At 51.3% G+C, this 8,153-nt stretch overlaps 1 protein-coding gene across 1 annotated transcript in view; it reads left to right on the top strand.

Moving 5' to 3' along the window:
- Positions 1 to 1,695: 1,695 nt before the first annotated feature.
- Positions 1,696 to 8,153, top strand: part of AES (amino-terminal enhancer of split) — an 18,704-nt gene continuing 12,246 nt past the window's right edge. Inside the window, exon 1 of the mRNA XM_014533693.1 lies at positions 1,696 to 1,759. Within this exon, the coding sequence (XP_014389179.1) occupies positions 1,696 to 1,759 (64 nt within the window). The remainder of the gene's footprint in view (positions 1,760 to 8,153) is intronic.

The following is an 8,153-nucleotide window of genomic DNA, read 5'->3' on the forward strand; positions in this document are numbered from 1 at the left end:
ATACTGTGTGAATTCCACGCCTAGGAGGTCCCTGGAGGAGTCAAAGCCACAGAGACAGGAAGTAGATGGTGGGAGCCAGACGCTAGAGGAAGAGGTCGGGGGTTAGTGTTTAATGGGGACGGCGTCTGGGAAGATGCAAGAGTTCTGGAGACGCATAGTGGGGATGATTGTACAACAGTATGAATGTACTTCATGTCACTGAGCTGTGCACTGAGAAGCGGTGAAGGTGGTAAATTGCGTTTATCCATGCATCCGTCGATGGACTCTTGTTTCCGCTTTTGGCTGTTGTGAATAATGCTGCTACCAACACTGGTATACAAATACCTGTTTGGATTCCTGCTTTCAGTTCTTTGTGGGCTACACCTGGGAGTGGAATTGCTGGGTCATGTGGTAACTCTATGTTCAACTTTTTGGAGAACTGCCATTGCATTTCCCCGAGCAGCTGCCCTATTTTTCATTCCCACCAGCAGTGCACAAGGGCTCCAGTTTCTCCACAAAATCTGTCCTGGCTGCTTTGACTCAGTGGTTAGAGCACTGGCCCGCAGACCGAAGTGTCTCGGGTTCAATTCCAGTCAAGAGCAGGTACCTCTATTGCAGGCTCGATCCCTGGCCCCGACGGGGGCGGGGGCTGTGGGAGGCAACCAGTCAATGTGTCTCTCTCACATCAATGTTTCTCTCTGTCTCTCCCCCTCCCTTCCACTCTCTCTAAAAATCAATGGGAAAAATATCCACAGGGGAGGATTAACAACAACAAAAAAGTTATTTTTCATTATAACCACGCTCATGCACGTGAAGTGGCATCTCATTGTGACTTTGACATGCATCTCCCTAATAATTAGTGATGTTGAGCATCTTGGCCAAAAGCATGTCTTTTTTGGAGAACTGTCTGTTCAAGCCCTTTGCCCAGTCTTTATATATATACACGAGGCCCAGTGCACAAAATTCGTGCACGCTCAAGGGCGTGTACCTTGGTTGCGGGCACATCCCCAGTGGGGAGTGTGCAGGAGGCAGCTGATCGATGTTTCTCTCTCATCGATGTTTCTAACTCTCTATCCCTCTCCCTTCCTCTCTGTAAAAAAATCAATAAAATATATTTTAAAAAATTATTAAGACATTTCGCCATGGTGTTGGTACACAGACAGATATCAGCTGGGCTGGATGTATGACAATCTACTTGTGATTATTATATTCATCGTTTTCTTCTGATTTTTTAAAATCCTCACCCAAGGGTATGACCCCAACTGATTTTAGAGAGAGGAAGGGAGAGGGAGAGAGATAGAAACATCAATGATGAGAGAGAATCATTGATCGGCTTCCTCCTGCACACCCCACACTGGGGATTAAACCTGCAATCTGGGCATGTGCCCTGACCGGGAATGGAACCATGACCTCCTGGTTCATAGGTCGACACTCTACCAGTCCTTTCTATTTCTTTATATTCAGAATGGAAGATAATGGATTCTGCTCAGATACAGGATTTGCAACCATTTTCTCCCATTCTGAGTTGTCATTTCATTCTCATAATGGTGTCCTTTGATGCACACATGTTCTTCATTTCGATGAAGTCCAATGTATCTATGTTTCCCCTCCTTGACATTTTTGTGGGCGTCTCACAGGGTTCTTGAACTCAGTTTATCCAAAACAGAACTAGCAAGCCGCCCCAGATACCGTCTCCCAGGCCAGCTCCCTCTCACGATGGCTCTGCCCTCCATCTCGCTGTCCGTGCTGAACACCTCCCTGCTGGATCTCCTTGTATCTTGTATGGGGTCCTTTCCCTCCCTGCCCATCCCCACCCTTGTCCAGCCTGCACCCCGTCTCCACCTGCCCCGCTTCCTCTCTGCTCTCTGAGGCTTTTCCTACCAGGACTAAGGCATACACTGGGCACAATGCCCAGGCCCCATGGTACTTTTAGGAGCCTGTAACATGTTTTAATTTCCTTTAAAATTGGAAGTCCTGGCCAGGTGGCTCAGTTGGTTGGAGCATCGTCCCATCCACCAAACGGTTGCGGGTTCGGTCAGGGTGCGTACAGAAGGCAACCCATCAAGGTTTTTCTCTGACATCAGTGTCTCTCTATCTCTCTTTCTCCCTCTCCCTTCCTCTCTATAAAAATCAATAAAAGCATACCCTTGGGTGAGGATTTTAAAAAATCAGAAGAAAACGATGAATATAATAATCACAAGTAGATTGTCATACATCCAGCCCAGCTGATATCTGTCTGTGTACCAACACCATGGCGAAATGTCTTAATAATTTTTTAAAATATATTTTATTGATTTTTTACAGAGAGGAAGGGAGAGGGATAGAGAGTTAGAAACATTGATGAGAGAGAAACATCGATCAGCTGCCTCCTACACACCTCCCACTGGGGATGTGCCCGCAACCAAGGTACATGCCCTTGGCCGGAATCGAACCTGGGACCCTTCAGTCTTCAGGCCGACGCTCTATCCACTGAGCCAAACCGGTTAGGGCTGTCTTAATAATTTTTGCAGAGGAAGGGACCCATGAAAGCCATAAGGCCACCCTGCCCCCTGTTCGCTCTCTCTTCTGATACTCACAAGCCTTCTGGGTGAAAGCAGAACCCAGGCCCTGGTGGTCTGCCCCCTCTCACTCCCCATCTTCTCTCCCTCTGGCCCCCTCCCCTCCAGCCTCCTCGCGGTCCCCAGTCCCAGCAGCTTTGCTCCCTCCTCAGGGCCTTTGAACCTGCAGTTTTCTCCAACTGAATGAGCTGTCGCCTAGGTAACCCCCACATCATTTGTCTTAAGGGACGCCCTCCAGTAGGGACCTCCGACCCTCCGACCCTCTAGGCAAGGTCAGGTTCCTTGTTACAAACTCTCCTGGAAGGGAACTCCTCACTCCCTTCTCCCAATTTGTCACTCGGCTCTTATTAAGGATCACGGTCCCCCCTTGTTCTCAGTGGGCCGGGTCACTCTGTTGGGGACTGTCCTGGGCACTGTGGGGTGCCAGGCAGCATCCCTGACCCCCACCCACTGGATGCCAGGAGCGCTGCCTCCGTGTGACAACAGATGCCCCCAGATGTTGCAAAATGCCTGCTGGGGGCAGGATCCCCCCTGGCTGGGAGCCACATTGGAGTGGCAGTCAGATCAACGCCTGCCGCCCCAGCTGTGCGTGCACCAAGTGGACCGGGAGCCTGTCCTCCTCCTTCCTGAGGCTTCAAGGCACACACTCCGGGCAGGAGGGCGGCACGGGTCAGTCATGTCCCTGAGCCGAGGCCTAGAAGGTTTTGCTGGGAGTGGGAATGGGGGAAGGCAAGGAGAGAGGCCAGCGGGCCAGGGGGGTGCCCAAACTGAGGCTCAGGAGAAAAGCATCAAGGAGAGTTTTTTTTTGGGGGGGGGGAGTAGAAAGAACAGAACACAGCAGGGGAGGGAAAGGCAGAGTGGAACACTGCAACCAAGAAGGGGACAGTTTGATTATGTAGTAAATTGGGGGAGAATCGGGGCTTCCGAAGATCTTACTGTCTGGGTGGCTGCCATTCCACATCCCTCGGACCCCACCCATCCCCAGCCCCTTGGGCCCACATGCTGGCCTTTCCTCCCCCTGGGGCTCTCAGGGCCACAGCTGGGGCCACATCGGAGCAGGGATCTGTCTCGTGTCACCAGCCATCTGAGACGAGCCTGGCCGCCTGCTTACAAATGAGTGCTGGGCCCCACGGCCTCCCGGGCAGAGCCAGGCGCTGGCTGGCAAGTGATGGATGGGGCTGCTTGGCCATTAATCACGGGCAGGGGAAACAGGTGGCCACCATTCGGGCACGGGGACTCCCTGATCGGTCTGGCGGAGCTGGGGCCTCAGCTGTCCAGCTCTGGGTTCAGTCCCTGGCCTGCCATAACCTGGCTAGGTGACCTGGAACCATGTGATTTTACTGCTCTTGGTACCCCCCCACCCCCCAAACCCTAAGGGAGCTATTAGTCACTCATTCCCTCAGTAAAAATTCATTGCACTTACAGTGTGCCAAGCATGATTCTAAGTGTAGACTGACAGCAGTGACCAGGGAGGACAAAACCTCTCCCCTTGCAGAGCTGATAGGCTTGCAAATCTTGACTCAGATCCCGTTCCTCCTCTGCCCACAGCTCTCCGGGGCTCCAACCTCCCTTGTGGTAAAAGCCCGGGTCCTGTCCTTGGCCCACATGGCCCTGAACGACTTGCCCCGATCCCCTCCCTACCCTCACTTCCTCCCTCTCTCCCCCTTGCTCACTCCGCTCCAGCTCCAGCCACGCAGGCCTCTTCTCTGTTCCTCCAACCACCAGGCCTTTCCTGCTTCAGGGCCTTTGCATGGCTGTGCCCTTTGCCTTGAAGGATCTCCCTCTAGAAATCACCTCGCTCCCTCCAGGTCTCAGTTCCGATAATCACTTCCTCACACAGGCTGTTGTGCCCTCCCGAAAACTTCCTGACATCCATTCACTCACACTCACCCTTCTCTACTCTTCTTAATAGTAAAATCTCTGTCTTTATATGTCCATGTCTGTGCGTATGATCCCCACCAGAGTGGCAGCTCTGCAAGGCAGGGATTTGGTCTTTTCCAATTCCCTGCACAGCGCTTGTCACACAGTAGGTGCTCAAAGAATCTTGGTGGATAGGAAAATGATCTTTGTCGGGATTAGGCTGCCCCGTCGAAGCAGAATGCAGCTGAGTCAGCTCCGGCTGCCGTAACCAAACACCACAGAACTGGCGGCTTCTAAACAATAAACGTGCATTTCCCACAGTCCTGGAGGCCCGGAGGTCCAAGATCAAGGTGCCAGCGGATTCTGTTTCTCGTGAGAACGCTCTGGCTTGCAGATGGCCGCCTTACTGCTGTCCTCCCGCGGCCTTTCTACGCTGAGTGTGATAGAGAGATCTCTCTTCCTCTTCTTATACAGACACGGGTGCTATCAGCCGAGGGCCTCACCCTTACGACCTCACTAACGCTTATCTCCCAAAAGCCTCATCTCCAGAGACAACCACATTGGGGGTCAGGGCTTCAACACAGAGATTGGGGAGGATAGAATTCAGTCCCAGGCACAGCTCTACTGAGATCTGCCCCGCCTCATGCCCTCCCTGGAAGGGCAGTAACTTGGAGTCAAGGGTCTAAGTCCCTAGGTGCACATCCTGGCTCTGCCACCTACCGGCTGTGTGATTTCGGCCAAGTCACTTAACCTCTCAGTGCCTTCACTTCCCCTTCATTCAAATGTGATAATGGCAGGACCTCGGATTAAAATGCTTAAGGCAGAGCCGTGGCCGGTTTGGCTCAGTGGATAGAGCGTCGGCCTGAGGACTGGAGGATCCCGGGTTCGATTCCGGTCAAGGGCATGTACCTGGGTTGCGGGCACATCCCCAGTGGGGGGTGTGCAGGAGGCGGCTGATCGATGTTTCTCTCTCATCGATGTTTCTAACTCTATCTCTCTCCCTTCCTCTCTGTAAAAAAATCAATAAAATATATTTTTTTAAAAAATGCTTAAGGCAGAGCCTGGCAGGTAGTAAAGACACATACATGTGGGTGAGTTTATTATTATGCATAGTTTGGGCCACACTTCTGGGCTTCGGATGTGCTGACAGGCCCTTTTATCTGAAAATTACTTTTTCATAATTACTCCCCTTCAAAGGCAAAGCTCGGAGTCCCTCCCTGTGGCCCCGCCCTGACCCCACTGTGCCGGGAGTGTCTGCGATCAGCTCTGGAGGCTGTTAACATGGAAGTGTCTGGTCACAGAGCAGGTGCCTTAATACCGGGAGGTGCCTGCGCAGGTGAGGGTCAGATGAGGGGGCCTCCCGGGAGAGCGGGTGTCTGGCCCCGAGGTGTGTGGGAGGTGTGTACTGGGAGTAGGGCCAGCTTCGAGGACAGGCGACTCACGCACTCCAACAGGACCCTGTCTTCTCCAGGGAAGGACCCTGCCCTCGGTTTACCGCTCTGTTATCACCGTCTCAAAATTCCTCACCATTTTTGAACAAGCGGCCATACATCTTCATTTTGCCCTGGGCCCCAGAAATAATGTAGCCCGTCCCAATCGGGGATTCTCATATGACTTGCGGGGTCTGTGTGCTCCAGAACCCGGCTGGAATAGTGAAGAACTTTCTAAAAGCAGCTCCTTTTCTTTTACAGCACAGGACTGGGGAGGCCCTGAATTTTTGTAACTTGTCTCTGGCCCCATCGGATCCCGCCATCATATAATAGGTTGGCATTTTGCTCATCATGCATTTTTTTGTTGTTGTTGGAAGGGAAGAAGGAGGAGGGGAGAGAGAGAGAAAGGGAAAGAGAGAGGGGGGTGTGAGAGAGACACATCCATTGGTTGCCTCCCAGACATGCCCTGACCAGGGCCAGGGATTGAACCCCTGACCCTTCAGTGTGTGGGCTAACGCTCTAACCACTGAACACACCAGCCAGGCTGCTCATCGTGTATTTTTATTTATTTATTTCTATTAAATTTATTGGGATAACATTGGTTAATAACATTATATAAATTCCAGGTGTACAACATTATAATCCTACATTTGTATATTCCATTGTGTGCTCACCTCCCAAAGTTTAGTTTCCTTTCATCACCATGAATTTTTTTTAAAAAAAATATATTGGCCCTAACCGGTTTGGCTCAGTGGCTAGAGCCTCAGCCTGCGGACTCAAGGGTCCCAGGTTCTATTCCGGTCAAGGGCATGTACCTTAGTTGCGGGCACATCTCCAGTAGATTCCAGGTGTACAACATTATAATCCTACATTTGTATATTCCATTGTGTGCTCACCTCCCAAAGTTTAGTTTCCTTTCATCACCATGAATTTTTTTTAAAAAAAATATATTGATTGATTCCAGAGAGGAAGGGAGTGGGAGAGAGAGATAGAAACATCAATGATGAGAGAGAATCATTGATTGGCTGCCTCCTGCACACCCCACACAGGGGCTCGAGTCCACAACCTGGGCGTGTGCCCTGACCAGGAATCGAATCGAACCACCTCCTGGTTCACAGGTTGACTCTCAACCACTGAGCCACGCCAGCTGGGCACCTTGAAATTTTCTTACATTAATTTTTGTTTTTAAAAATATTACATTAAAGTATTATTTATCTTGAAGGGTTTTGGGGGTGCTTTAAATTTTGCTTATTCAATTGGCCCTCATTCTAGGCCCTTATCTGCCTGGGAAAAGTGACAGGGTCTAACTTCCCATTTTACAGATGGGAAAACGCAAGGCTCAAAAAAGTTATTCTTCTGTAGAGGGCAAGCTGCATGGTTGATGATGGTATGAGAATTAAGAGATTGTGTATCTAACACTGGCCAGGGTGGTAACACGCATTATTTCAACAGCTTCTTTGAGGCCTGATCTCCGCATGGCAGGGAGAGACATTCTATCAAACCTGAGTCAGGTGCCATCCCTCCTCCATCCACAGCCCTCCAGGGCTCCCACCTTCTTCAGAGTAAAATCTCCTGCAGCCCGCAAGGCCCTGCACCATCTATACATCACCAGCTACAGAATTCGCAGGGCCCAGTGCAAAATGGAACTCTGAGACCTCTTGTTCAAAAATAATCAGGAATTTCCAGACCGCAACAGCAGATCATGAATCCAAGCACAGGCCTTTCTGGGAGAAGGGCCCTTGTTCCAAGGCTGGAGCGGCTAACCCTGCCTCCCTGTCCTCACTTCCTCCACGGGTCCTGGGAGCCAACACCAGGGCTGCTTCCCGGCCTGTGCACTTGCTGCTACTGCCTCCTGGAATAAGCCACCATTCCCTCTACTCCCATTGGCTCCCTCTGTCACCTTCGGGTCCTTTTGCAGGCAAAGAGGCCCCCTCAGACTTACCCCTGTTTAAAATTGCACCTTCCTAGCCCTCCCACTGATTTATTTCCTTCATAGCTGTTACCAACATCTGACCTGCCAGGGTTTGGGCTCTACTATTTGTCTGTCTGTCTCAAGACATCTCCACCAGAGTTGGGACTTTGTATGCCCCACCCCCACCCCACTTCCTGGAGCAGGGCCTGGCACACAGTAGGTGCTCAATAAATGTGTGTTGCTTGTATGACCCCTGCCTTTCTACAGAAGAGAAAAACGAGTTTCCGAGAGAACAGCCAGGGAGCCAAGGTTACAGAGCATGTCCCTGGCACGCGTCCAGGTCTCCCCATGACAGCGCTGGCGGTTTAGATAGGGGCTGCCGGGGGCCCCTTTTTTGACAGGGAAACCGAGGCC

The sequence above is a fragment of the Myotis brandtii genome, unplaced genomic scaffold (genome assembly GCF_000412655.1).
Source record: "Myotis brandtii unplaced genomic scaffold, ASM41265v1 scaffold122, whole genome shotgun sequence".
Classification (NCBI taxonomy): Eukaryota; Metazoa; Chordata; class Mammalia; order Chiroptera; family Vespertilionidae; genus Myotis; species Myotis brandtii.